The sequence below is a fragment of the Amblyraja radiata genome, chromosome 26 (genome assembly GCF_010909765.2).
Source record: "Amblyraja radiata isolate CabotCenter1 chromosome 26, sAmbRad1.1.pri, whole genome shotgun sequence".
NCBI classification, from domain to species: domain Eukaryota; kingdom Metazoa; phylum Chordata; class Chondrichthyes; order Rajiformes; family Rajidae; genus Amblyraja; species Amblyraja radiata.
The window spans coordinates 20,129,832-20,157,133 of NC_045981.1; the positions used below are offsets into that span (position 1 = coordinate 20,129,832).

The window sequence follows — 27,302 nt, forward strand, 5'->3', positions numbered from 1 at the left end:
CAAGGAGGTGGGAGTTTCGCGAACGTTCAGCTGGGATGCGACAGAGAAACAATGAGATCACTCGGAACGGCAACTTCAAGGCTCAGATGAAATCCAGCGCGTAGAAATGTTGGGGCAATCGCAGCTCGTTTATTGCGCGCTGTTTTCGGCCCTCGCTGTGTTTTATGTAGTAACCAAAGACAAACTTTGTGAACCAACATTGAGAGGGAGTGGCAAGGATGATGTGATCTGCAGCAGGAGAAGTTTATCACTGAATGCTCCTGCCCTCCCAGGGCCCAGGGTTATAGCTGTCTCCCAGCTACAATGGACAGGCACTGTGGGGAAGCGGGGATGAATGGGAGCTTTGTCCCGTCCACAGGCAGTGAAGATAGTGAGTCACTGATGCAGCGGATACACAATCAAAGCAGTGAGCAGCAGCTCAGAAACACCTTGCACACTTGCACCGTGGCAGCATTAATAAATCTAACGTTATTAATCATAGAATTCTCAGGACCTCTGCCCCTCTCTTTCTCTCCCCCTCTCCCCCACTCTCCCCCTTTCTCCCCCACTCTCTCCTTCCCCACACTTCGCTCCCCGTCCCTCTCTCCTTCCCCCTTTCCTCCCCCCTTCTACACTCCCTCTCCTCTCGCTTTCCTCCCTCCCCTCTTCCTCCTCCTCCCACTCCACTGCTCTGTCTCCCCTCCCACTCTGCTTCTCTCCCTTTCTCTCTTGACCCCCCCCCCCCCCCATGCACTCTCTCTGTGTCTTTCTGTCCCTCTGCTTGCCGTCGCTGTCCCACGCTCTTTGGCCACCTTCCCCTCCCTTTATCTGCCTCCTTCTGTCGCTTCATTCTCTCTCTCTCTCTCATTGTTGCACAGCCTCCTTCAGTCTCTCCCATCCTTTATACCTCTCTCCCCATGAGCATATCTTTTATTAACGATCAGGGCTGGCTACACACCACCACTCTATTTTTCCCTGCAATAAAACGTGAGCCCCTCTACTGTGGTGCAGCGGAATCTGCAGCTGATTTATGGTGATAAGAGGCCGTGGGTAGCCGCTTCACACTCTGCTGAGAAAGAACTTAAATTGGCCTTTCAAGCTGCTAATTGTGGAACATGGGAGGAGCGCTCATTCACGCTCATTCACGCTCGCGGCCATCACAAGACGTTACAACTACAGCTGTAGTTCAGGGGTCCAGAGTGCAGGAAGTCCATTTCACAACGCTGAATTCACAACTCCCAACCGCATCTCAACCTGTTGTCACAAAGCCTTGGTGATCTGACGCTCACAGCAACAAAATAGTACAGCCCAGTGTGGGATTGTTCCCTGTCGAGAAAAGGAGTCAAGGGCGGGTTTAATAAATGCCCTACCTGTATCCCTATGCAGACTCCTTGTGTCCTCTTCACAAATGGCTACCCAATGTATCTTTGTATCGTCAGTAAAGTTGCCTATTGTGGACCGTCATTCACATAGATTATAAACAGCACGGTGCTACACGGATCCCTGTGGCACCCCAATAGTTACTGGTTGCCAATCTGTAAGTGACCTATTCCTCCCGCATTTCTGTTTTCTGTTAGTTAGTCACTCCCCTCCATGTCACTATTATTACCCGAACCGCACAGACTCGTATCTTGTGCAGTCATCCTTTATGTGGCTCTATATCAAATGCAAATCAAAATCAATATCACCAGCAACTTGTCCTGGACCGAAGCATATCGAACCAATGGCCAAGAAAGCACACCTTCCTTAGAAGGCTTCGGAAGTTCGGCATTTGCATCGGGACGCATCACAGCTTGGTTTGGGAACAGCTCCATCCAAGACCGCAAGAAATTGCAGAGAATTGTGGACGCGGCCCAGACCATCACACAAACCAACCTCCCTCCCATTTTTACTCCAATTATACCTCATCTTGCCTTGGCAAGGCCATCAAGGACGAGTCGCACACTGGCCACTCTGTTTTCCCTTCTCCCATCAGACAAAAGGTATAGAAGCGTGAAAACGCACACCTCCAGATTCACGGACAGTTTCTTCCTCACAGTCTTGCCTTAAGTAAGATTTACAAATTACCTGCTTAAATGTCTGCCATTGCTGATCTATCTTTTTAAACTTTCATCTATTGAAGGAGAGAGTGGACCATAGCTTCTTCCCCTCTGTTATTAGGCTTCTGAACGATCCTTCCATAAGCTAGGGTACTGTCCAATCCACCTCCATCCCATTTGGGAACATTAGACTTTGTCGATGTAACTGCGCTTCTCTGCTGAGAACTATATTCGGCACTCTGTATCTTTCCCTTTGCTCTATCTTTATTTTAGTTTAGTTTCATGTAGTTTAGAGATACAGCATGGAAACAGGGTTCTGAGTCTGCGCGCACACTAACACTATCCTACACACACTAGGGACAACTTACAATTTTACCCAAGCCAATTAACCTACTAACCTGTACACCTTTGGAGTGTGGGAGGAAACCAGAGCACCGGAGAAGACACACACAGGTCAAGGGGAGAACGTACAAACTCCCTACAGACAGCACCCATATCTGGGATCGAACCTGGGTCTTTGGCACCGTAAAGCAACAACTCAACCGCTGGGCCACCGTTTGTACTTGAGTTTGGCTTGATTGTATTGATACATAGTATTATCTGATCTGTGTGGATTGATGCAAAACAAAGCTTTTCATTGCACCGCACATAATAATAATAAACCTAAGCATGTGTTCGTACTTTCCCAGCTGAATCCTTTAATTTCTGGCCTCTCTTTTGTTCTAGACTTAAGCAGCCATGGCCAAACAGTGATGCCCCATTCTCCTTCAAGAACGTCATTCCTCTGACCAACGATGTAAACAATTTCATCCAGAAGCTGGAGAAGGAAAGAATCTCGGGCAACATGGACGCACCTGAAGGTGGATTTGATGCAATTCTGCAGGTTGCAGTCTGCAAGGTGAGTCTGCCCTTGGAGTCTCGATCCTTTAGACCTCATCTGTGTGCGCAGGGGCAGAATGAAATATATGAGGTGTAAAATGTTGTGGCTGGAGATGAAATATTTTAGATTTTCATGTGGCATTGGGATTGAGTTTCTTGGCTAAACATTTAGCTTTTATGTTTGATAACATGTAGATAACTTATTACTGAATATGAAGATAGTTATTGTCCTATGGCATTAGTGTGTATAGGCAGGTTAGATACTACTTCATCATTGTTTAGTTTAGTTTAGTTTAAAGATACAGCGTGGAAACAGGCTCTTCTGCCCAGCGTTCCCATGCCGACCATTTACACCAGTCCCATCTGCCTGTATTTGGCCCATGTCCCTCTAAACCTTTCCTATCCATGTACCTGTCCATATGTTTCCTAAACGTTGTGATAGTACATAGAAACATAGAAAATAGGTGCAGGAGTAGGCCATTCGGCCCTTCGAGCCTGCACCGCCATTCAATATGATCATGGCTGATCATCCAACTCAGTATCCTGTACCTGCCTTCTCTCCATACCTTTAGCCACAAGGGCCACATCTAACTCCCTCTTAAATATAGCCAATGAACTGGCCTCAACTACCTTCTGCGGGAGAGAATTCCAGAGATTCACCACTCACTGTGTGAAAAATGTTTTCCTCATCTCGGTCCTAAAAGATTTCCCCTTTATCCTTAAACTGTGACCCCTTGTTCTGGACTTCCCCAACATCGGGAACAATCTTCCTGCATCTAGCCTGTCCAACCCCTTAAGAATTTTGTAAGTTTCTATAATCTTCTAAATTCTAGCGAGTACAAGCCGAGTCTATCCAGTCTTTCTTCATATGAAAAGTCCTGACATCCCAGGAATCAGTCTGGTGAACCTTCTCTGCACTCCCTCTATGGCAAGAATGTCTTTCCTCAGATTAGGAGACCAAAACTGTACGCAATACTCCAGGTGTGGTCTCACCAAGACCCTGTACAACTGCAGTAGAACCTCCCTGCTCCTATACTCAAATCCTTTTGCTATGAATGCTAACATACCATTTGCCTTCTTCACTGCCTGCTGCACCTGCATGCCTACTTTTAGTGACTGGTGTACCATGACACCCAGTCTCGTTGCTTCTCCCCCTTTCCTAATCGGCCACCAACCTGCCTCAACTACGTCTTCTGCCAGCCCGAAATACATATATTTCCATATATTGCACTTACCCTAAATAATCCTCTCATGATCTATACACCTCCATAAGATCACTCCTCATCCTCCTACACTCCAGGGGCTAAAGTCTTTGCCCGCTTAACCACTCCCTATAACTCAGGCCATTGAGTCCTGTAACATCCTTGTAAATCTTCTTTGCTCCCTTTCCAGTTTAACATCTTTCCGATAATTTAGTGACTAAAACTGAACACAATACTCCAAATGTGGCCACACCAGTGTCCTGTACAACTGTAACATGACCTCCCATCTACTACACTCAATGACCTCCCAACTATACTTATATGTACAACCATAGCTTCTTCCCCTCTGTTATCAGGCTTCTGAACGGTCCTTCCACAAACTGAAGTGCTGTCCGATTCACCACCCCATTTGCGAACATTAGACTTTGTCTATGTAACTGGTGCTCTACAATGCTGAGAACTATATGCTGCAATGGTGTTCCTCTGAGAAGAGCTGGAGCACAAACGGAATCAAATTAGTTAGTGGCACCGCGCCCTACTTCATCAACCCGTTCTGGGGTTTTGCATTCTGTTCTGGGCCTGGTATCTTGGCTGATGTGGGGGTTAGCTTAGATCCACCCGGGTAATACAGAGCCGGGAAAGCTTGCATGAATGAAGAAATGTTTCCATATGGTGCACTATGAGTTTAAAAGATTATGGGATAGGCTAAGTCTGATGTTGTAGCCGATGAAATATATTGCTGCATAGTCAGGAATTATTCCCCTCGGGGGAACAAAACTGAGGTAGAGTACCCCAGTTTTATACAGTAACAGACCCGTCCCCACCAGTACTGTACCCCAGTGCTATAACCATGACAGACCTCACCCCTTTCGTACTCTACCTCAGTTTTATACAGTGAGAGCCCTGTAACAACAGTACTTCACTACAGCATTGCATAGCAGTAGACTTGTACAAGCTTGTATGCATTCCATTGTTGTACATTGCCATATCTGTATTAGAGTTGAATAACATTACAGCATAATCTGTAATCTCAGTTATTTTGTGACTGAACCTATCCAACTGATCATATATAGGATATTACAGATAAATATCCATACCCACCAATTCTATGCGCAATGGGCCATTGTGGGCTCCACCTCACCTGGCTTTGATTTGTCCTTTTGCATATCTTTTATTCATTTGTTCCGTGTACCTTGCCATATCCCTCGTTTCCCTCTCCCCTGACTCTCAGTCTGAAGAAGGGTCTTGAGCCGAAACGTCACCTGTTCCTTTTCTCCAGAGATCCTGCCCGACCCGCTGAGTTACTCTAGCTTTTTGTGTTCGTCTCTGGTTTAAACAAGATCTTCCTGCTCTCGTGCTGATACACTGTGATGTGGGAGTGCTGAACAACTGTTTTCCTTTGAGAAAGATGTTAGAAATTGTATTTCCTGTGGCATTTTGGGATCTTCCCTTCCTGTAATGTCCCCTGCTTCTGGTTGACTTGGCTTCTGTCCTGAGGAGAGTTTTTCTTGTTGCAGGGTGACATAGGTTGGAGGCCTGACAGCACCCATCTGCTGGTCTTCTCGACTGAATCTGCCTTTCATTATGAAGCTGACGGCTCCAATGTCCTCTCGGGCATCTTGAAAAGGAATGATGAGAAATGTCATTTGGACAACAGCGGCAGTTACACCCAGGATACCGAGCAAGACTACCCTTCCATCCCAACTCTGATACGCCTTCTCACCAATCATGGCATTATTCCTATCTTTGCTGTTACTAACCATTCATATTCTTACTATGAGGTAAGATATTAATCAGGAGAATGACAGGCAGGGTTCTCCATGGGTCTTGGGTGTATCACAGAGAATGTCATGCATCAAAGGTTGCATTTAATACAGCAAGGCTAGTTGTACAAATTAATTAATTTCTAGTAGAAATTCATCCTCGGTGGATAGCTCCATGCTATGGCAGCTGCAGTTATCATCACTTCTGAAATTCTTCCCATTGAAATGAGTGAAGCAAACTTCTGGGAATAGATTAACATGTGCAAGGAGCTATTTGGCACATGTAGTTCACCTGATGCAATGTCCTGCAACATAGCACTCAGAGTAGCTATTCGACATAGATCATGTAGCTAATCGCTAACCCTGGTTAGTACAGACTTCCTTATAACAGATTTATACCAGATTGACAAGGCATTGAAATTGACAAGGCGTTGAAATTGACAAGGCATTGAAATTGACAAGGCATTGACATTGGCAAGGCGTTGAAATTGACAAGGCGTTGAAATTGACAAGGCATTGAAATTAACAAGGCATTGAAACTGCCTTTAGTATTTTTAGCTTGCAGTAACAACAATAGACTTTTAGTGGTTAAAAATAACTTTGTATTTGAAAACAACGTTGTTTCATGCAGTGACCACTATGTGGTTGGAGTCAATCCCTTACTCTGTTATAGCGGACAATCGGCAACAATGGACACCATTTCCCCCTATGGTCCGTTATAACGTGAGTTAACTGTATTTTAAGCAGTATTCTAGATTTAGACTATTAGGTATTTCAAGAGGTAAACTGTGGTTCGTATTGCAAAGGTCCATTTATTTATTGGCGTATGTCACAGTCCATATTGTGAAACCTCCTTTTCAAAAGAAGAGACTTTACATGTTGCTAGATATTGCAACACTGTCTGTGTTGTTGCTGATACAGGTTGCAGAATGTGCAGTTACAAGCAAAGCAATGAGCATTGGAGAGTGAAATGGTTAATATTTGTATCCTGCATTCATGATGCACAGAATATACAAGGAGATTCTATTGGAGATAGATAGTTCTATTGGAGAGTAAAGTCGAAGCATCTATCAGTAATAGACACTTGTGATAATTCACTTGGTAATTAATTTTTCTTTGGAAACCAACCAAGCCATTCATCCAAAGGATCGAGGTCTCTCTGTGGGTGCTGCTTTGGATAGCAGACCAGTGGGGATTCGACTTTATAATGGGTCTTGTGTTTTTTAAATCCAGAAATTGAGCAAGTATTTTCCAGTGTCTGATATTGGGCAGCTGCAAGAGGACTCGTCCAATATACTCGATCTGCTGCGCCATGCATTTGAGGTAAGCCCTCCCACAACTATCTCTGGACTAAATGTACTACAGAGGGGGATGGATCCTGTGAATGCACAGACTCTTTAACCCAGGGTAGAGGAATCAAAATCTGGACACCATTGGCTTGGTCAGGAAGGCTTTCATCAGTCAGAGTATTGAGTAACGTAGTTTGGAGGTCATGTTCATAAGGTCATAAGGAATAGGAGTCAGCCCATCAAGTCTACTCCACCATTCAATCATGGCTGATCTATCACTCCCTCCTAACCCCATTCTCCTGCCTTCTCCACATAACCTCTGACATCCGTCCTAATCAAGAATCTATCTCTGCTTTAAAAATATCCACTGACTTGGCCTCCACAGCCTTCTGTGGTAAAATAATTCCACAGATTCACCACCCTCTGACTAAATAAATTTCTCCTCATCTTCCTAAAAGAACGTCCTTTAATTCTGAGGCTCTGACCTCTAATCTGAGACTCTCCCACTAGTGGAAACATCCTCTCCACATCCACTCTATCCAAGTCTTTCACTATTCTGCCTGTTTCAATGAGGCCCCCCCCCCCTCATTCTACTAAACTCCAGTGAGTACAGGCCCAGTGCCGACAAACGCTCATCATATGTTAACCTACTCATTCCTGGGATCATTCTTGTAAACCTTCTCTGGACCCTCTCCAGAGCCAGCACATCCTTCCTCAGATATGCGGCCCAAAATTGCTCACAATATTCCAAATGCGGCCTCACCAGCGCCTTATAGAGCCTCAACATCACATCTCTGTTTTTGTATACAAGCCCTCTTGAAATAAATGCTAGCATTGAGTTTGCTTTCTTTACTACCGGTTCGACTTGCAGATTAGCTTTTTGGGAATCCTGCATCAGCACTCCCAAGTCCCTTTGCACCTCCGATTTCTGGATTCTCACCCCATTTAGAACATAGTCTAGGCCTTTATTCCTACTGCAAAAATCCACGTCTCCACTGTTTGCTACACTATATTCCAACTGCAGTTGTACAAGACATTGGTGAGGTCATACTTCGAATATTATGTACCGTTTTGGTCACACTGTTATAGGAAAGATGTTGTTAAGCTGGAAAGGGTGCATAGAAGATTTATGAGCATGTTGCAAGGACTGATCAAAAGGAGAGGTTGAGCAGGCTAGGACTCTATTCCTTGGTGTGCAAGAGGATGAGAGGTGATCTTACAGATGTGTAGACAATCATGAGAGGAATAGATCAGGTAAATGCACAGTCTTGTACCAAGAGGTGGGGAATTGAGAACCAGAGGACATAGGTTTAAGGTGAGGGGCAAAAGATTTTATGGGAACCTGAGAGGCAACGTTTTTACACAAAGGCTGGTGGGTGAATGGAACAAGCTGCCGGAGTAGGTAGTTGAGGCAGAGACTATTGCAAAGTTTAACAGACAGTTAGACAGGTACATGGATACGATAGGTTTAGAGCGATATGTACCAAATGCAGGCAGATGGAACAAGAGTGGATTTGGCATGTTGGTCAGCATGGGCAAGTTGGGCCGAAGGGCCTGTTTCCACGGTGTATGACTCGATAACTCTATGGCTTAAGGAGAGAGGGCCAAGATTTAATAGGAAACTGAGGGGCAATATTTTTTACTCAGAGGGAGTTGGGTACATAGAACGAGCTGCTAGAGGAGATAGTTTGTGCAGTTACAACAACATTTAAAAGACGTTTGGACAGATGCATGGATAGGAATGGTTTAGAGCGATATGGGCAAAATGGAGGCGAATGGGACTAGCTTAGATAGGCATCTTAGTCAGCATGGATGTTGAGCCCAAGGGCCTCTTTCTGTGCTGTATGACTCTGCAATGTTGTGCCCCTCATGTTCACACACTTTGTAAAGCTATATCTTTGATGTGCAAACTATAGTGTAATATTACCCCCCTGCTCCACATTCACATTGCAGAGAGTAGCCTGGAGCACCTCTCATGTGGTAACATGATATGCCAGGTGAATCTACTTCTGCTACCACTGTGTCATGTGCATCTTGCTGCACTACTGCCTTGCAATCTTGTACAGAGATGTTTGCTTCCCTCACGGATAACCTTTCCCTGCAATCTCCCTCCCACAGAACATCCGGTCAAAGATGGAGATCCGGGCTAACAGTGTCCCCAAAACAATGAGAGCCACTGTCTCGTCGTTGTCAGCGGCCAAGCCGCAGAGCGAGTCATCCACCTTCACCGTCACCCCGGGACAGGTGGTAAGCAATCCCGGGACACCGGCCAACCCTGGGGGACAAGTAGCTGTGGCCAGCGGGGCCGGAGTCTGCGTCCAGGGGGTCGGCCTGAGCTGGGGAGTTCCTTGACGAGTGACGGGAAGGGTTGGAAAACACTCATCATTGCTTTGCTCAAAATGTGGTCAAATGTTTATATTTACTTGTGCATGTGTGTGCGTGTCTGCCTACGTGCGTGAGTGTCTGCGTGTGTGTGTGCGTGTGTGTGTGCGTGTCTGTGTGTGTGCGTGTGCGTGTCTGTGTGCGTGCGTGTCTGCGCGTGTCTGTGCGTGTCTGCATGTGTGTGTGTGGAGATAAGGATTGGGCGACGTTTCGGGTCGAGACCCTTCATTCTTCAATCTGTGTGCGTGTGTGTGTCTGTGCGTGTCTGTCGTGTGAGTGTGCCTGTGCGTGTGTCTGTGCATGTGTGTGTGTGCATGTCTGTGCTTGTGTGTATGCATGTGTGTTTGTGTGCGTGTGTCTGTGTCTGCGTGTGTGTCTGTGTTCGTGTGAGTGTGTGTGTGTCTGTGTGCGTATGTGTCTGTGTGTCTGTGAGTGTGTCTGTGTGCATCTGTTTGTGTCTGTGTGCATGTGTGTCTGTGGGTCTGTGGCAATGTATGTCTGTGTGCATGTATGTCTGTGCATGTGTGTCTGTGCGTGCGTGTCTGTGCGTGTGTGTCTGTGTGGGTGTGTCTGCGGGTGTATCTGTGCGTGTGTGTCTGTGCGTGTGTGTCTGTGCGTGTGTGTCTGTGCGTGTGTGTCTGTGCGTGTGTGTCTGTGCGTGTGTGTCTGCGTGTGTGTCTGTGTGCGTGTGTGCCTCTGTGCGTGTGTGTCTGTGTGCGTGTGTGCCTCTGTGCATGTGTGTCTGTGTGTGTGTCTGCGTGTGTCTATGTGCATGTGTCTTTGTGCATATCTGTGTGCGTGTGTCTGCGTGTGTGTCTGTGTGCGTGTGTCTGCATGTGTCTGTGTGTGCGTCTGGCTGTGTGCGTGTCTGTGCGTTTGTCCTAAGGTCTGAGGGAGGTGACTCCTTGCTATCAGTTGACTGCAGACTGAATGAATGAACAGGCAGACATTTTGTGCAGAGTTGAGCTATTGTGTGGCTTGGAGACTTCGGGAAACCTTGTTGAGTTTAGTTTAGAGATAGAGCGTGGAAACAGGCCCTTTGGCCCACAGAGTCCACACCGACTAGCGATTCCTGTTGCAGTAGCACATGCTACACGCTAGGGACAATTTTACAATTTTTACCAAAGCCAATTAAACTTCAAACCTGCACGTCTTTGGAGTGTGGGAGGAAACCGGAGCACCCGGAGAAAGCCCACGCGGTCTCAGGGAGAATGTATAAAGTCCGTTCGGCCGCACCAGAAGTCAGGATCGAACCTGGGTCTCTGGTGCTGTAGGGCAGCAACTCTACTGCTGCGCCACCGTGCCGCTGATTTCCTTTTCTGCTTGCCACCAGAATAAGTTCCGCCTCAGTTTGAGAGCTTTGGAAAAGGACGGTGACATTCACATGTGCAACAGGCCCCAGGGCGACCAGGAGGGAATAATTATTCTCAAACCCAGCACTTCCACCGACTCTCTGTTGCTCAACGCCTCGCTGCTGTGTGCCCAGTGCCCCTGTGAGAAGGTAAGCTCCTGCTTCTGTACCTGCAACACCATCTTCCACAACCTTTCCATGACTGTGTGGGGTACTAGTTTCACTGTTTAGTTACACTGTACACGTACTAGTTTCACTGTTTAGTTACACTGTCTGCATACATTATCACCTTGCCCACGGGCAAACTGGGCCCATTGTGGGCCCCACTTCTCCTCGATCATTGTTACTTTTTTGCACATCTTTCATTCATTTGTTCTATATCTCTCTCTACATCATTGTCTATATCTCTCGTTTCCCTCTCCCTTGTCTCTCAGTCGAAAGAAAGGTCTTGACCCAAAACGTCAGCTACTCCTTTTCTCCAGAGATGCTGCCTGAGACTGGCAGAAGGGGGACATAGATACATAGATACATAGAAAATAGGTGCAGGAGTAGGCCATTCGGCCCTTCGAGCCTGCACCGCCATTCAATATGATCATGGCTAATCATCCAACTCAGTATCCTGTACCTGCCTTCTCTCCATACCCCCTGATCCCTTTAGCCACAAGGGCCACATCTAACTCCCTCTTAAATATAGCCAATGAACTGGCCTCGACTACCGTCTGTGGCAGAGAATTCCAGAGATTCACCACTCTCTGTGTGAAAAATGTTTTTCTCATCTCGGTCCTAAAAGATTTCCCCCTTATCCTTAAACTGTGACCCCTTGTTCTGGACTTCCCCAACATCGGGAACAATCTTCCTGCATCTAGCCTGTCCAACCCCTTAAGAATTTAAAACTCCAGCATTTAAGAATTTAAGAAACTCCAAACTTAAGAATTTTACTCCAGCTGTTTGTGTCTATCTGTCCCTGACGGCACTATCTGCTTTGTTGCAGAAACCAGAGGTTGACTCGCCCTTGTGCAGTTCCAACGGTGACTTTGTCTGCGGACAGTGCCAGTGCAAGGAGAATTGGTAAGATAAAGCAGCCCCTCTATGTTTTGGCTATGTGATATTTGGAGAAAGCCGGGTTGGACTGAGAGGAAGGAGCGGATATGCTTCTTCCACCACATTAACGTGTCCCAGGCAGCCTCTGGCCAGATGATGTCTCGTTTGGTGGAACTCAAACACTGATCAAGAAGTTATGAGTTCAAGGCACTGTGCAGAGATGTGAACACAGAGTGCAGAATGCAATGTGAGAGCGTTATAGCATAACAGTGGCTGAGAAAGTGCAGTTTAAAAAAAGTGCAAGAGCTACACTGAGGCAGGTGGGGGTGATCGACACTAAACTCAAGGGGGAGGATGAGGGTGGAATTGATGGGAATATGAGAAATAAGATGTTGTGGGGGAATACATAGAGTACTGGGACTGCCCTGTGAGCTGGCATGGACTCAGTGGGCCAAATGGCCTTCTTTCGTATCATAATAAAATAGTGATAGGAAAATATTGGGCAGTCACGGTGACGCAGCGGTAGTTCCTACGTTACAGCGAATGCAGCGCCGGAGACCCGGGTTCGATCTAGAATACAGGTGCTGTCTGTATGGAGTTTGTACGTTCTCCCCGTGATCTGTGTGGGTTTTCTCCGAGATCTTCGGTTTCCTCCCACACTCCAAAGATGTACAGTTTTGCAGGTTAATTGGCTTAGTAAATGTAAACATTGTCCCCAGTGGGTGTAGGATAGTGTTAATGTGCGATGATCGCTGGTTGGCACAGACCCGGTGGGCCGAAGGGCCTGTTTCCGCGCTGTATCTCTAAACTAAACTAAACTAAGGTAGCTAAGTGGGGCGATGGTGTGTTTCAGCCTTGTTCCCAGCGAGGTTTGTGCTCCATGTGTTTGAATGCATGAATGTTCTCCTCTTTGCCATCTACTCAAAAGTCCTGAAGCTCGAACGCTGGCAGGCCAGGTGATGAATTTGACCTTATCCCCTCAGGCAGGGTCTTCGCTGTGACTGTCTCATGGGCGTGGAGGGAAACATTGCTGACTGCATCAACCCCAAGAGCAACAGCAGTGTGCCTTGCTCTAACCGTGGGGAGTGTCAGTGCGGGATCTGCTACTGCTTCCCCTCAGAGAAACATCAAGAACTCTATGGCGGGACGTACTGTGAATACAGCAACCTGCTGTGCCCGCGCTACGCCGGCTTCACGTGCAACGGTGAGTCAACCCGCACCGCCGTGTCTGGGAGGCACGGAGGTGAAGCCCCCACAGAGCATGTGTAAGAAGAAACTGTAGATGCTCGGGTCTCGACCAGAAACATCGCCTATTATTTTTCTCCACGGTGGCGCAGCGGTAGAGTTGCTGCCTTACAGCGCCAGCGTCCCGGGTTTGAGCCTGACTACGGGTGCTGTCTGTACGGAGTATGTACGTTCTCCCCGTGACCGCGTGGGTTTTCTCCGAGATCTTCGGCTTCCTCCCACACTCCAAAGACGTACAAGTTTGTAGGGTAATTGGCTTGGGTTTATAGACTCGGTATAAGTGTAAATTGTCCCTAGTATGTATCGGATAGTGTTAAAGTGCGGGGATCGCTGGTCGGCGCGGACTCGGTAGGTCGAAGGGGCCTGTTTCTGCGCTGTATCTCTAATCTAAATAATCTAATCCGGAGATGCTGGCTGACCTGCTAAGTTACTCCAGAATTTTGTGTTTAACCCCCACAAAGTATATTGTTAAAAAAGGAACAAAATGCAGTGAAACGGAGAATTTCACAGTGGTTCAGCTCTGCAGAAGCTGGGCACACCCCTGCAATACAACACAGCAACAGAGAGGTCCCAAGAAAAAGCAAATACCTGGTACAAACTAGTGGTTCTGGTGCAATTCTGGTACAAGAAATAGTGGTTGACAGGGCAGCAATGGGCTTTCACTGCTCTTCCTGCATTCCCATGGGTTTTCCACCGGAGAGGCATTGCATCCTCCAGTGCAGTGCCTCCTTGTGGCAGTTCTGGGAGCCCCGGCTGAGATTGGCCCATTGGCTCTCGATCAGCGTGTGAGCTCCCGGGGTCCAGACGGCAGATCTTCGACGGTCTGAGCAGGAGTGGAGGCCAACCACAGAATGCCAACATCTGAGGGGCTTTGAAAGACCAACTCCTGCAAAAGTCCACTGTCACTCAATGCTGTCTCCGCCACCCTCGACTAGCTCTTCTATCCACAGCTAACTGGCGGTCGGCAGTGGAGATGGTTAGAGGGAGTCCCTACTGATGGAGCAGGTAGTACCTACCACAGAGCTGGCACTAGATGCTGGTAATGGAGAACAGGGGGGTGGTGGCCAGTGATAACTGATCTAAATTGAACCAAAGCATCACAAAATTCTTAATAGAGAACTGCGGGATTCATGGGATCACCTTCTTCAGCGATAAATCCAAAGTGGTCAATGGTTGATAGATCCCCTGCCCAAGAGGACATTGTGAGGTGAACGTCCCACTCTTCGTCTTTAGTGGAAGCTCGGCTTGTGTCCACTCAGTGGGGTCACTGGGCCGGATTAGCTGGCTTCATCACCACTGCTAATTGCACTGAAATGAAAAGATGTTACACTGGAAAAAAATCCATGTTTTAAAATTCCAGATAATTTGTGTTTCAAGAGATTTCTATGCTCATTTTATCCAACGTATTTGGACTGACCAATGGAGTTGGAAGAGTGTAGATGGACTGACCAATAAAATCAGCAGTGAGTAGATGGACTAACCAATAGTGCTGGGAGTTAGTGAGTGGACTGACCAATGGAGGGCAACAAGTAGATGGACCAATGTAGTTGGGAGTTAGTAGATGAACCGACCAATGGAGTTGGCATTGAGTAGATGGACTTACCATTGGCATTGAGTAGATAGAATGACCAATGGAGTTGGCAGTGAGGTGAACTGACCGACAGGACTTGTGTTGCGAGTTGGATTGACCAAGATGATTGGTTTATTGAACGTAAAGGTCAATGTGATTTGAGCTGATTTGCTGCTCATTTCAGAGCTGAGATTTGGTTTATTGGATTTTCTTGAATGTTTATTCTTTGGGTTTGTTTGTGTTTGTCCACAGATCGGGGTAAATGCTTTGAGGAGAAGTGCCTTTGTGATGCTGGATGGATGGGTCCCTCGTGTGAATGTCCGATCAGTAACGCTACCTGCATAGATCATAACGGAGTAAGCTGGAAATAACGGGATTTAGTGATGGTGAAAACGATTCTGGGTGGCAGATGGACATGGGTGATAGTGACTTGACTTGTGTTTAGTTTAGGTTAGAGATACATCACGGAAACAGGCCCTTCGGCTCACCGGGCCCGCACCGACCAGCGATCCCCGCACATTAACACAATCCTACACACAAGGGACAATTTACACTTATACCAAGCCAATTAGCCTACAAACCTGTACATCTTCGGAGTGTGGGAGGAAACTGAAGATCTCCGAGAAAACCCACGCGGTCGCGGAGAAAAACAAATAAACTCCGTGCCGACAGCACTCGTAGTCAGGATCGAACCTGGGTCTCTGGTGTTGCAAGAGCTGTAAGGCAGCAACTCTACCACTCTTTTTGGTCACCCTGCTATAGGAAGGATGTCATTAAGCTGGGAAGAGCGCAGAGAAGATTTACAAGTATGTTTCCAGGACTCGAGGGCCTGAGCAATTGGGAAAGGTTGGCAGGCTAGGACTTTATTCCGAGGCGGATGAGGGGTGATCTTATAATGGTGTTTACAATAATGAGTTAAATAGTTTAGGGTCAATGCACAGAATCTTTTAGGGCATCCAAGAACCAGAAGATATAGATTTAAGGTGAGAGGGGCAAGATTTAATAGGAACGTGAGGAGCAACTTTTTCACTCAGATGATTGTGAGTGTATGGAATGAGCTGCCAGAGAAGGTAGTTGAGGCAGGTAAGATGACAGCCTAGGATAGGAAGGTCACTTGGACAAGTACATGGATAGGAATGGTTTTAGAAGGATAGGGGGCAAATGCAGGCAAATGGGATGAGCTTAGATGGGGCACCTTGGTCGTCACTGGTGAGTGGAAGGGCCTGTTTCTGTGCTGCATGGCTTTAAGTGCTGAGACTGATGTGCATTTTCTCGAGGATCAATTCCACGAGTCGCGATACTGCGGATAAAAACGCCCCGCAGGCTCAAGAGAAGGATTGAGCCGCGCCTGTTCCTTACGTGGGCCCAGAGATCTTACAAAGGGAGAAGATTTGATGCAAAATTATAGAAATAAAAAGAGAGATATGCTGGGTTGCCGTCCCCATGGGTAACCGTGTGGAATGTGACCATGGAGATCCTGGATCCCCAGACATGACCCAGCCTGGAGTTACTGCTCCCCCTGCTGCACTTCCCGTGAATTGCCGGTAACATTCCCAGCACCTTAAACTTTAGTTTAGTCGTCAGGGATACAGCACGGAAACAGGTACTTTGGCCCACCGAGACCACACCCACCAGCGATCACCCTGCACCACTAGCACTATCCAACACACTCGGGGCAATTTACCTGCAATTAACCCACAAACCCGTACGTCTTTGGAGTGTGGGAGGAAACCGGAGAAAACCCACGCGATCACAGGGAGAACACACAAACTCCGTACAGACAGCACCCGTAGTCAGGATCAAACCCGGGTCTCTGACGCTGTAAGGCAGCAACTCTACCACTGTGCCACCGTGCCGCCCTCCCCTGGGATTGCTGCTGGGACAGTTTCTGGGAGTTTCCAGCGCGCGTTGTTCAGAGGGGAGCGCCCCCTCCTCCCTTCCCCCTTCCCCTCCCCAGCTGGAGGAGGATGGGGGGAGGGAGGCATTTCTTATCCTCCTGACCTGTATTTCCATGACGCAGGGGCTGTGCAACGGCAAAGGCATTTGCGAGTGTGGACAGTGCAAGTGTGAAGATAAAAACGCAGACCCAACCTGCGGTGCCAACACCTACTTGGTAAGGACAGCTGCTTAAGGCGTGAATGTTTGTGCTTCCTTCCCCTTTCCTCCATACCCCCATAGAGTTTCACAGCTGCAAAGACCTACTGAGGGCAGTTTAGTATTGAACCATTGAATTAGCTGAAACACTCCTGTACCTGAACACCTGAGAGTTCCCCACTGTCGGTCAGACAGATGACCAACTTGAGAACGGTAGTTTAGTTTGGCTATACAGCCTGGAAACAGGCCCTTCGGCCCCACTGACCAGTGACCGCCTGCACACTGTCACTACCCTACACACTAGGGACAATATATCCGACAAACCTGTACGTCTTTGGAATGTGGGAGGAAACTGCAGCACCCAGAGAAAGCCCACGCGGTCACAGGGAGAACGTACAAACTCCACACAGACAGCACCCGAGGTCAGGATTGTAGCTGGGTGAGGCAGCAACCCCCCCCACACACACACACACAATAACTGGCAGCTTCTGCTTATATTCCGTTCGGTACAATAACAACTAAGTTCCTCAGTAATCTGCAAGAGTGATGAAAGCACAGGTGAGGTGAACGAATTAAATGACACTTTATTATCACGTGACATGTCACAGTGAAATTCTTTGTTTTGCACAACATACACAAAGTTTGCAAAGAGTCGCCACATATAGAGTGGAGACAAAGTTACGAAGCGTTCAATGTGGGTCCCAACGGTCCCACTTCATGGTCAGCGGCCCCCCTACGCTGGGTCCCTCTCTGGACCAACCTTCGGCACTCACGCCTCCGGCACTCGTTCAACCCCATTATTCACCTCCAGCGGGTTCAGTTTCAGTGGCGCTGGAGAGGAATAATGGGTCACTTTACAAGGAGCAACGGTCCCCATTAGCCACAGGCAGTGAGTTTGGGAGGTTTGCCGTGACCACACTGACATCATCTCATGTCTGCACACTGACCGCTCCGTGGTCACTTGCAGACATCAGGCTTCCAGTATCATTCACCACTGGTTCTGGGGAAGGTCAGTTCCAGAGCAGCGCCCCACAGTACTGGACTAGCTGGAGCTCTGGACGAAGCAAGGCCCCAGGTTTCCACGTGGGGCTGAGGAATATGCCCGCCCCATTTGTTGATGAGAAAAGCCCTCAGAAAAATTTCTGGACACTCCAGTCCCGTCCTGTGCCTTGTTTCACTGTGGGTCCTTGATTTAAGGCCCTGTTCTCACTGGAGCAGGGGTTAAATCAGGACTCTGGGCTTCCTGTAGTTCAGTGACCAGTGGTCATTGTCTGACAAGATCGGGTTGTTTCCCCTCTCTCTCCTGCAGCAACTGCTCGGGCTGTGTGAAGACACTCGGACGTGTGTCCAATGCCAGGCCTGGAACACTGGGGAGAAGAAAGGGCAAAACTGCAATAAGTGCGACGACGTGTTTGAGTTTGTGGAAGAACTGAAGCAAGGTCAGTGCCGACCCTGTGCCCTGCACCATTAGCTTCCGTATATTAAAATATAAAATAGACGCCCGACGTCTCCAGTTCCCTCCCGGTCCCACTGACCTTCTTCGGGCAGGTTCCGATGAGGCAGGCTCGTTGCCGCGGACTGGGCCGGAGAGCTCCAGGCCACCGCGCTGGCCCGTGAGCTGATGGTTTGTTTTGTGCCGGCAGACAAGGAGGTGACGGAGAGCTGCCAGTTCCGTGACGAGGACGATGACTGCACCTACTACTACACGGTGGAGAAAATCCCAAACGTCAACACCACCTACCTCCAGGTGCGGAAGAAGAAAGGTGTGTGGGACCTTTTGCAGTTTTATAAACTGTTCAGTGTCAGTGTTTGTGCTCCCAGGAGCCATTTCAATATGATCCTTTCTCCAGGCTGTGTTTGAAACACTAGGTGCGGGTCTGGACACCCCATTATGTGGAAGCTGTGAAGAGGGTGCAGAAGAGATTAACCATCAAACTGCTGGATTCGAGGGGACTAGCTGTGGGTAGTTTAATTTGGCGTCTTGTTCAAGCACCAATGTTGTGAGCCGATGGCCCTGTTCCTTTAGTTTTAGACACATAACATGGAAATGGGCCCTTCGGCCCATTGAGTCCATGCCAGCCACCAACACCCTTTGACTAGTTCTATCCTACACACTGAGGACAATTTGCAGAAATCAATTAACGTACAAACCTGCACGTCTTTGGAATACGGCAGGAAACCGGAGCACCCGGAGAAAACACACTCGGTCACTGGGAGAACGTACGAACCTTGTACAGACAGCACCCATAGTCAGGATCGAATCGGGGTCTCTGGCAGTAAGGCACCAACTGTATTACTGCGCTACTGTACTGTGCCATTCCTATGCTGTAGTTTCCTCCCACGTGCCAAAGATGTGCCAGTTTGTAGGTTAATTGGCCTCTGCAAATTGCCCCTGGAGTGCTGGGAGTGGATGGGAAAATGGAATGACATAGAGCTAGTGCATACGGATGATTGATAGCCAGTGTGGACCCAGTGGGCCGAAGGGCCTGTTTCCATGCTGTATCTTTCAGTCAATCAAAAAGCCACAGTATCTTTAATCCTATTCCCTCCAAGCTATTTATTTCCCTGACATCACAAGCCTGGAACTTATTTCAGGGTTGGCTCATGGAAACCCCCCCCCATCACACACTCCTTGGTTAACTTTGGCCTTTGTTCCAAACATCTACCCATCAAAAAAAACCCTCACTGATTACTGGCCACGCCTTGTGCTGCCTCTGCTCTTTTCTACTCTTCCCCCTACAATCAGTCTGAAGAAGGGCCTCGACCGGAAACATCATCTATCCATGCTCTCCAGAGATGCTGCCTGACCCACTGAGTTACTCCAGCACTTTGTGGCCCATCCAACTCCCACTTGGGAGCTGAGGTGGTAAAATGTGTGAGGAGGGTGCTCCATCTTGTGGGGGAATCCAGAACCAGTGGTCACTGTTTGAGAACATGAGGAGTCGCCTATTTAAAATTGGTTGATAAGGTGATTTATAAGTAAGGGTGTCAGGGGTTATGGGGTGAAGGCAGGAGAATGGGGTTGAGAGAGAAAGTTTGATCAGCAACCAAAAGTTTGATTGAATAGCGGTGCAGACTTGATGGGCCGAATGGCTTAATTCTATAATTTAAGAAAATAGAGATGGGATTAAATTTGTCCCAGAGATTTGCGGATCTTTGGAGCTCACTTCCTCAAAGGAAGCAGTATTGTTGAACGTTTTAAGGTTAGGGGAGGCAGATTCTTGATAAACAAGGTTGAAAGATTAGCCCAGGTAGGAGAGAGGGGGAGTAGTGCAGAATTAAACCCAAAATGATGTGGAGTAACTCAGCGGGACAGGCAGCATCTCTGGAGAGAAGGAATGGGTGACTCGCCCTGAAACATCACCCATTCCTTCTCTCCAGAGATATTGCCTGTCCCGCTGAGTTACTCCAGCATTTTGTGGCTATCTTCGATTTAAACCAGCATCTGCAGTTCTTTCCTACACGCGGACTAATGCAGAGCCCTGGTTACCACCAGATCAGCCTCCTGCAGTCTCCCCCTGGCTTCCTGCTGCTTGCTGGTGTGTAGCAGGGGATGCCAGAATGGCACAAAGCTACAACAGTCCCTCCTGGTCAGGGACGGATCGAATGGCAGAAGGGGGGTCTGGGCTGGGTTTGGTCTGGCAGGGGTGGTCGGGGGTGGTGGTGGAGGGTGGAATTTATTTCATCTGTTTGGAGGCTGAGAAGGTGAAATGGAGGTTTCTGGGCGGTTTCCCCGGGCTGGGTGTGGAGAGTAAGCCCCCTCGTGTGGAAGAATCCAAAACAAGAGGCCACTGAAATAGAAGAGTCGCCTATTTAAAATGGAGATAAGATTAAACTTACGTAAACAGCGTGGAAACAGGCCCTTTGGCCCAACTTGCCCACACCAACCAACATATCCCATCAACACTAGTCCCACCTGCCTGCGTTTGGCCCATATCCCTCTAAACCTGTCCTATTCATGTACCTGTCTAAATGTTTCAAAGTTGCGAAAGTACCTGCTTCAACTAGTGTACCTTCACCGGCAGCTCGTTCCATACACCCACCACATTCTGTGTAAAAATTGTATCGTTTTTAACCTTAAACATATTGTCCTCTGGTTCTCGATTCCCCTACTCTGGGCAAGGGACTGTGCATTTACCCGATCTATTCCTCTGGTGATTTTGAACACTTTGAGGTTTGAGGATGTTTGGAGCCTGGTTCATTTGTCTTGGGTTTCAGTTCCACAGTGAGTACCAACTCCATGGTCACCAGTGTCAGGGCCCTGAGCGCCCTCTGCTGGGCATTGCAGCTCGTACCACCCTCGACATCTTCTACCCTTCACGGTGCTGAGGTCTGGCATTGAGGACAGCAGCTGATTAACCCATCCTCCATTAACTCACTGCTCCCTGGGTCACTCTGACGGCCAGACCTCATTGACCCTGGCCGTGTTGTACAGTGTGTGGCCATTCATCTCCAGCCCCTGCTCCAGGGACTCTGCTGTAATTCTCAGAAGGAGTTTTGTTCATTGGCCGTGCCAAAGCCTTGGTCTTCGCTAGCATGCTGGCCAGTTGTTGCCGCCCCTGGTCCATGTTCAAGGAGCTGGGAATGGACTACGTTCGCATCACTGTGCCGTTAAGGCAGGAGTTCCGGGAATCTTGACTTGGGGGGGCGGAGAGTTAATGGGAAGGAGGTGTGGGGGAGTTAGTGGGAGAGGGTGGGGGAAGGTTATTTAGAAGGGAATAGATGGGGTGCTATTTGGAGGGGGAGAGTTGCTTGAAGAGGGTCGAGGGGTGAGTTATTTGGAGAGCGTGATGGGGGATGTTATTGGGAGAGGGTGGAGGGGTGTTGTTGGGGGGGGGTAGTTATTTGGACGGGGGTTATTTGGAGAGGGTGAAGGGAGAGTTATTTGGAGGAATGGATGGGAACTAACTTCGAGGGTGGAGGAAAGACATTTGGATGGGAGTGGGAGGGTAAATATTTGGAAGGGAATGGAGGGGGGAGTATTTGGGGGTTTAGGAGGGGTCATTATTTGGATGGCACTGGCCGGTGGGTTTGGGGTTTACGGCCAATGTTGACATCCTGCTGCGGGTCCAAACACCAGCCGTGGGTCCGTGGGAGGAAGAGCTGTCGTCGTTCTGGTGCCCAGCCTGACAACGTTCTCTCCTTTTCCAGACTGCCCTCCCGGAGGCTTTCTCTGGCTCATCCCGCTCATTATGTTCCTGATGATGCTCCTGGGCCTGTTGCTGCTGCTGTGCTGGAAATACTGTGCCTGTTGCCGGGTGAGTGGGGCCAGGTGGGAGCCAGCAATCGGGTGTGTCCCCCCCCCCCCCCCACCTCCTTCAGCCCAGGCCAAAGGAAAGGAGAACCTGGTGGAGGGAGACGAGATTATAAGAGGTGGAAAGACACAAAAAGCTGCAGTAACTCAGCGGGACAGGCAGCATCTCTGGAGGAAATGAATAGGTGACGTTTTGGGTCGAGACCCTTCTTCAGACTGAGAGTCAGGGGAAAGGGAAACAAGAGAAATAGACAGTGATCTAGAGAGACGTAGAACAAATGGGTGAAAGGCATGCAAACAAGTAGCGATAATCGAGGAAAGGTGGAGCTCACTATGGTCCATTGTGGGCTAGATGATAAAGTGTTATTACAGACAATGAAATTCAACAGGACAACTGTGAAACTAGTACGATGACGAGTGTGGGGGGGGGGGGGCGGAGAGAGGGGGGATGCAACGGTCACTTGAAGTTAGAGAAATGAATATTCGCACCACTGGGTTGTGAGCAGACGGGTTAGAGAGTCATTAAACACCAACCAGATCCAAGATGGGGCAGAAGCGATCCCACCCATCCTGAGGTGCCCGTGGTCTAACTCTGAACACCGGGGACTCTCTCTCCATTAGCAAGACAGGGCAGTCCCTTGGCAGGAGGCACAGGTTTAAGGTGAGCGGAAGGAGTCGTGTAGGAGACCTGAAGGTGAGCGTTTTTAGGCAGAGAATTGTTGGTGTCTGAATCGTGCTGCCAGAGGAGCGGGTGGAATCAGATGCAATCACAGCATTTAAGAAGAATTTCGATAGGGGCTTAAATAGGCAAAGCATAGAAGAACACAGACCAAACACAGGCAGATGGGCTTGGTGGAGACGGGGGAAAGGTGGGCATGGTGTAGTGAGCTCAAGGGCCGTTTCTGTTGCTGTACAACTCCGGTGTGGAGTCAGTGCGGAGATGTCTGGTCCTAGGGGTGGGGGAGGAGGAGAATGCATTGCCCTGTCCTGTATGGACTGAGTACCCCTGGTGTTCAGAATTAGACCGTGAGCACCTTATCAGTTCTGGTTGATGGTTCTATTATTTTGGGAGAATGAGTTGTCCCTTGGGTTACATGGGGCTGGGGGATACGGGGATCATTGCTCTTCAGGAAGCAGCTCCTGGGTCCAAGGTGACCAGGTAAATGGATCTAAAGCTACCTGGTGGGCAGTAGTGGATGGGCTTACTGTAGAGTGTTTCTAGTTGTGTTCTGAAGCCCTTGTGCACGGCTCCTTGGTCTCTGTGCTATTCATCAAGAATTTTTTTAAGTTGGTTTTGTTTTAGCTTTGAGTTACATCGTGGAAACAAGCCCCTTGTCCCATCGAATCGGCGCTGACCAGTGAGATCTGTACACCAGCACTATCCAACACACTAGGGTCAATTTGTAAACCAAAGATGCACTGGTTTGTAAGTTAATTGGCCTCTGTAAAATTGCAAATGGTTCCAAGTATGTAGGGTAGTGTTAGTGTACACGGGGATCGCTGGTCAGCATACACTCGGTGGGCTGAAGGACCTGTTTCCGCGCTGTATCTCTACAGTCTAAAGTCTACTACTGGTGGCCTGGACCAAGACTTGTGGCTTGGGGATTGCTTTGATCGTAATCCGTAGCTTTTGGTCTCCAATCTTGGGTAGAATTGTTTAGTTTAGTTCATTTTAGTTTAGAGATACAGCGCGGAAACAGGCCCTTTGGCCGCACCGACGAACGTTCCCCGCCTACCAGCACTATCTGACACATTAGTTTTTTTTTCACCAAAGCCAAATTAACCTACAAACCTGTACGTCTTTGGAGTGTGGGTACGAACGTACAAACTCCGCACAGACAGCATCCGTGGTCAGGATTGAATCTGGGTCTCTGGCGCCATGAGCCGGCAGCAAATCTACCGCTGTGGCACCGTGCCACCCGTATAGATACGCTCTTGAAAGAGTAAAGGAATGAAGGCTATGGGGAACCGGGATGAATAGAGGAGTTGAGGCCAGCATAGACCAGCCACGTGGGACTCAGGAGCTGGTTGGCTGACTCCTGCTAGTCTCGTGTTTGAGGGTTGGCCTCCACTGGGCTTTGTGGTCTCAGTCCTGTAGAGCCCCATCCACTCGATGAATATGACCTTTAGTGAAGAGGCTGTCTTTGAAGAGCGGCAATCTAAAGCCTCGTACGTACTCTGATTTTTGGTGGGTGCTGCGTACCAATGTTGTGCTGGTACTGGAGCCTGTATCTTGCCTGTCTAACGATGCCCGTCTCTGTTGCAGGCCTGCTGTGCAAGGCTCCCCTGCTGTGCCATGCTGCCATGCTGTGCTGGAGGTAACGTCTATTCACTCTTACAATTCGGGAAGAGCCTGGTTCCTCGATAGTTCAACATTTTCTTCATCCTTTTTCTTCTCTCCCCTTGTTTATCTTATCAAAATTCAACACTTTGTATTTATCCAAATTATCGACCCTATTGGAGACCCTCGGACTATTTTCGATCGGACTTTACTGGACTTAATCTTGCACTAAACATTATTCATGTTAATCTCTGTATCATGTATCTGTGCACTATGGATAGCTCGATTAATAATCATGTATTGTATTTCCACTGACTGGTTAGCACGCAATAAAAGCTTTTCACCGAACCTCGGCACACGTGACAATAAACTAAACTCAACTCCGATTCGCTACATTTCAACAGTGACTGCACTTCACGAGTACTTTATTATCTCCAAAGCAGATCGAGACATCATCGGTGCTTTGTAAATAAACTCTTTGACTCTCCCTGCATATTAACTCCTTGGCTATCTCTGTATATTAACTCCTAAGCTCTCTCTGAAGCATGAATGTGGACTCATTGAACCATATGATTTAACTCCATCTGTCAATGCTCCATTTAACTGTATTGTCAAGACCTTTGATCATTTGAAGTACTTTATCCAGCCCGTCATGTGAACGGAACGTTGATAGTATTCGTCCTTGATTGAATGTCTAGGCACCCTGGTTGGGTTTAAGGAAGACCACTACATGTTCCGTCAGAGCAAGCTGACCTCCAACTCCCTGGACACGCCGATGGTGCGGACCAACAAACTGGACGGGACGGACATTGTGCGGTGGAAGGTGACGGACAACGTGCACAAGGGAGCCACTGCTCACTCCCAACTCATCAGCCCCAAGGACTCTGGTGGGTATCTCGGGGGAGGGGAAGGGGGCCGTCACTTTGAAGGGTGGAGAAGCTGTGTCCGTGTGTCTGAAGGCAGCCTCTGGGCAGCTTCTCAGTTTAAGCAGCTCTGTGATTTCCACTTCCAGCAATGGTGGGCCCGAGCTTGCAGTTTTAATCTTTTAAAGAAAATAAACATTTTGAGTTGAGATGGCTCCTAGGGACACTGAACTACAGATGGTCACTATATAAATAGCTAGTCACTGAGGTTGATTTTTAACAGTTACCTCTGCTAGATGAACAAAACCACAGGATGAATAGATTGGGTCAACGCACAGAGTCTCTTGGCCAGAGTAGGGGAATCGAGAACCAGAGGACATAGGTTTAAGGTGTGGGGGAAAGAGTTAATAAGAACGTGAGGGGTAACTTTTTCACACAACGGGTGGTGGGTGTATGGAACAAGCTGCTAGAGGAGGCAGTCGAGGCAGGTACTATCATAACATTTAAGAAACATTTAGACAGGTACGTGGATAGGACAGAATAGGAGGAGGGAGAGGGGGAAAAGGAGAGGGGTAGATGGGGAGGGCAGAAAAGGAAAGGGGGCAGGGATGGAGAGGGTGAGGGGAGACGAAGGGGAGAGGGGGCGGGAAGGAAGAGAGTGGAGAGGGTACAGGGGCAGGGGGGAGAGGGAGCAGATGAGTAGAGGGGAGAGATGGAGGGGGGAGGGGGGAGAGATGGGGTGAGAGGGGCTGGAGAGAGAAGGTGGAGAGAGAGGAAGAGAGAGAAGGGGGGGAGAGCGAGATGGAGATTGGAGTTGCACGCAGAGTGCTGCGTTGATTCAGGAGCTGCCCCATCCCCCAGTACAGGAGAGTGGGTGGGGCTGGGGTTTTACATGTTGAGGATTGAAGGATTGAAGCTTCCCCGTGGCCTCTGACCCTCGATCTGCCTCTCTCCGTCAGTTCTCTACAACCTGTCGCTGCGGGCAGCCCGAGTGTTCAACAACGAGCTGAACAACCCGGACTCGAGGGAGTCCGAGCAGCTCCGGCTCCTGGCGGATGAAAATGTAAGCGTGTGGGAATATTATGGGTAAAGGGGGCGAGGTTAGAGCCTGGCTCGGTTTGGCCATTGCACAGACTTGGTTAGGAGTGACTCAGAAATGGCAGCTCAGAAACGTTGCAGGGTTTCCATGTTTCATGAATGGTAAAGAGGGAGTGTCTTGCCCAGAGTAGGAATCGGGAACCAGAGGACAAAGGTCCAAGGTGAAGGGGGAAAAACTTAATAGGAACCCGAGGGGTAACTCTTTCATACAAAGGCTGGTGTGTGTATGGAACGAGCTGCCGGAGGATGTAGTTGAGGCAAGGACTATTGCAATGTTGAAGTAATAATCAGTCAAGTACTTGGGATAGGACAGGTTTAGAGGGTTATGGGCCAAATGCAGGCAGGTGGGACTAGTGTAGAAGGTTTCCTGAAACAGTGTGCAGATAGTCCAAGTGTGTAGGAAGGAACTGTAGGTGCTGGCATACAAGGTGGACACAAAATACTGGAGTAACTCCGCGGGACAGGCGGCATCTCTGGAGAAAAGGAACAGGCGACATTTCGGGTCCGAACCCTTCTTCAGACTGAAAGATAGAGAAGGCCGGAACAGGGCCGGCAACAGATGACCTCAGGAAGGGTGGAGTCCACAATGGCCCAACATTAGCTGGGGAAGGTGTGCTAACGTCAGGGCTACAAGTATGAAAACGGTGGAACTGGTAGGACAACTAGGGGTGGGGAAGGGACGGGGGGGTAGAAACGAAATGTAGGAGTTACTTGAAATTAGAGAAATCAACGATCATACTGCTGGGTTGTAAGTTGCCCAAGCGAAATATGAGGTGCTGTTCCTCCAATTTGCGTGTGGCCTCAACCCTGACAGTGGAGGAGGCCCAGGACAGAAAGATGAATTATTTCCCCCAGTGTGCAGAGCAGTGTGTGTCTGGTGAGGTTGTCCACATGTATCAGGGTGTGTGCAGAGGAGAGGCAGGGTAGTGATGTGGGTGGTGACTCGGGGAGGCTGACCCATACTGAGGAACG

The 27,302-nt window shown here is 48.6% G+C and overlaps 1 protein-coding gene across 6 annotated transcripts in view; it reads left to right on the forward strand.

The window, feature by feature from the left end:
• The window catches only part of itgb4 (integrin subunit beta 4), an 84,365-nt gene that overhangs the window by 20,017 nt on the left and 37,046 nt on the right, over positions 1 to 27,302 (forward strand). For all 6 annotated transcript variants that reach the window (XM_033044407.1, XM_033044406.1, XM_033044409.1 and 3 more), the window contains exons 7-21: positions 2,745 to 2,916; positions 5,617 to 5,880; positions 7,096 to 7,185; positions 9,270 to 9,398; positions 10,867 to 11,034; positions 11,876 to 11,952; positions 12,909 to 13,129; positions 14,993 to 15,096; positions 16,761 to 16,853; positions 18,144 to 18,273; positions 18,478 to 18,597; positions 21,986 to 22,092; positions 24,355 to 24,406; positions 25,068 to 25,256; positions 26,192 to 26,295. In XM_033044407.1, coding sequence (XP_032900298.1) covers positions 2,745 to 2,916; positions 5,617 to 5,880; positions 7,096 to 7,185; positions 9,270 to 9,398; positions 10,867 to 11,034; positions 11,876 to 11,952; positions 12,909 to 13,129; positions 14,993 to 15,096; positions 16,761 to 16,853; positions 18,144 to 18,273; positions 18,478 to 18,597; positions 21,986 to 22,092; positions 24,355 to 24,406; positions 25,068 to 25,256; positions 26,192 to 26,295 — 2,020 coding nt within the window. The remainder of the gene's footprint in view (positions 1 to 2,744; positions 2,917 to 5,616; positions 5,881 to 7,095; positions 7,186 to 9,269; positions 9,399 to 10,866; positions 11,035 to 11,875; positions 11,953 to 12,908; positions 13,130 to 14,992; positions 15,097 to 16,760; positions 16,854 to 18,143; positions 18,274 to 18,477; positions 18,598 to 21,985; positions 22,093 to 24,354; positions 24,407 to 25,067; positions 25,257 to 26,191; positions 26,296 to 27,302) is intronic.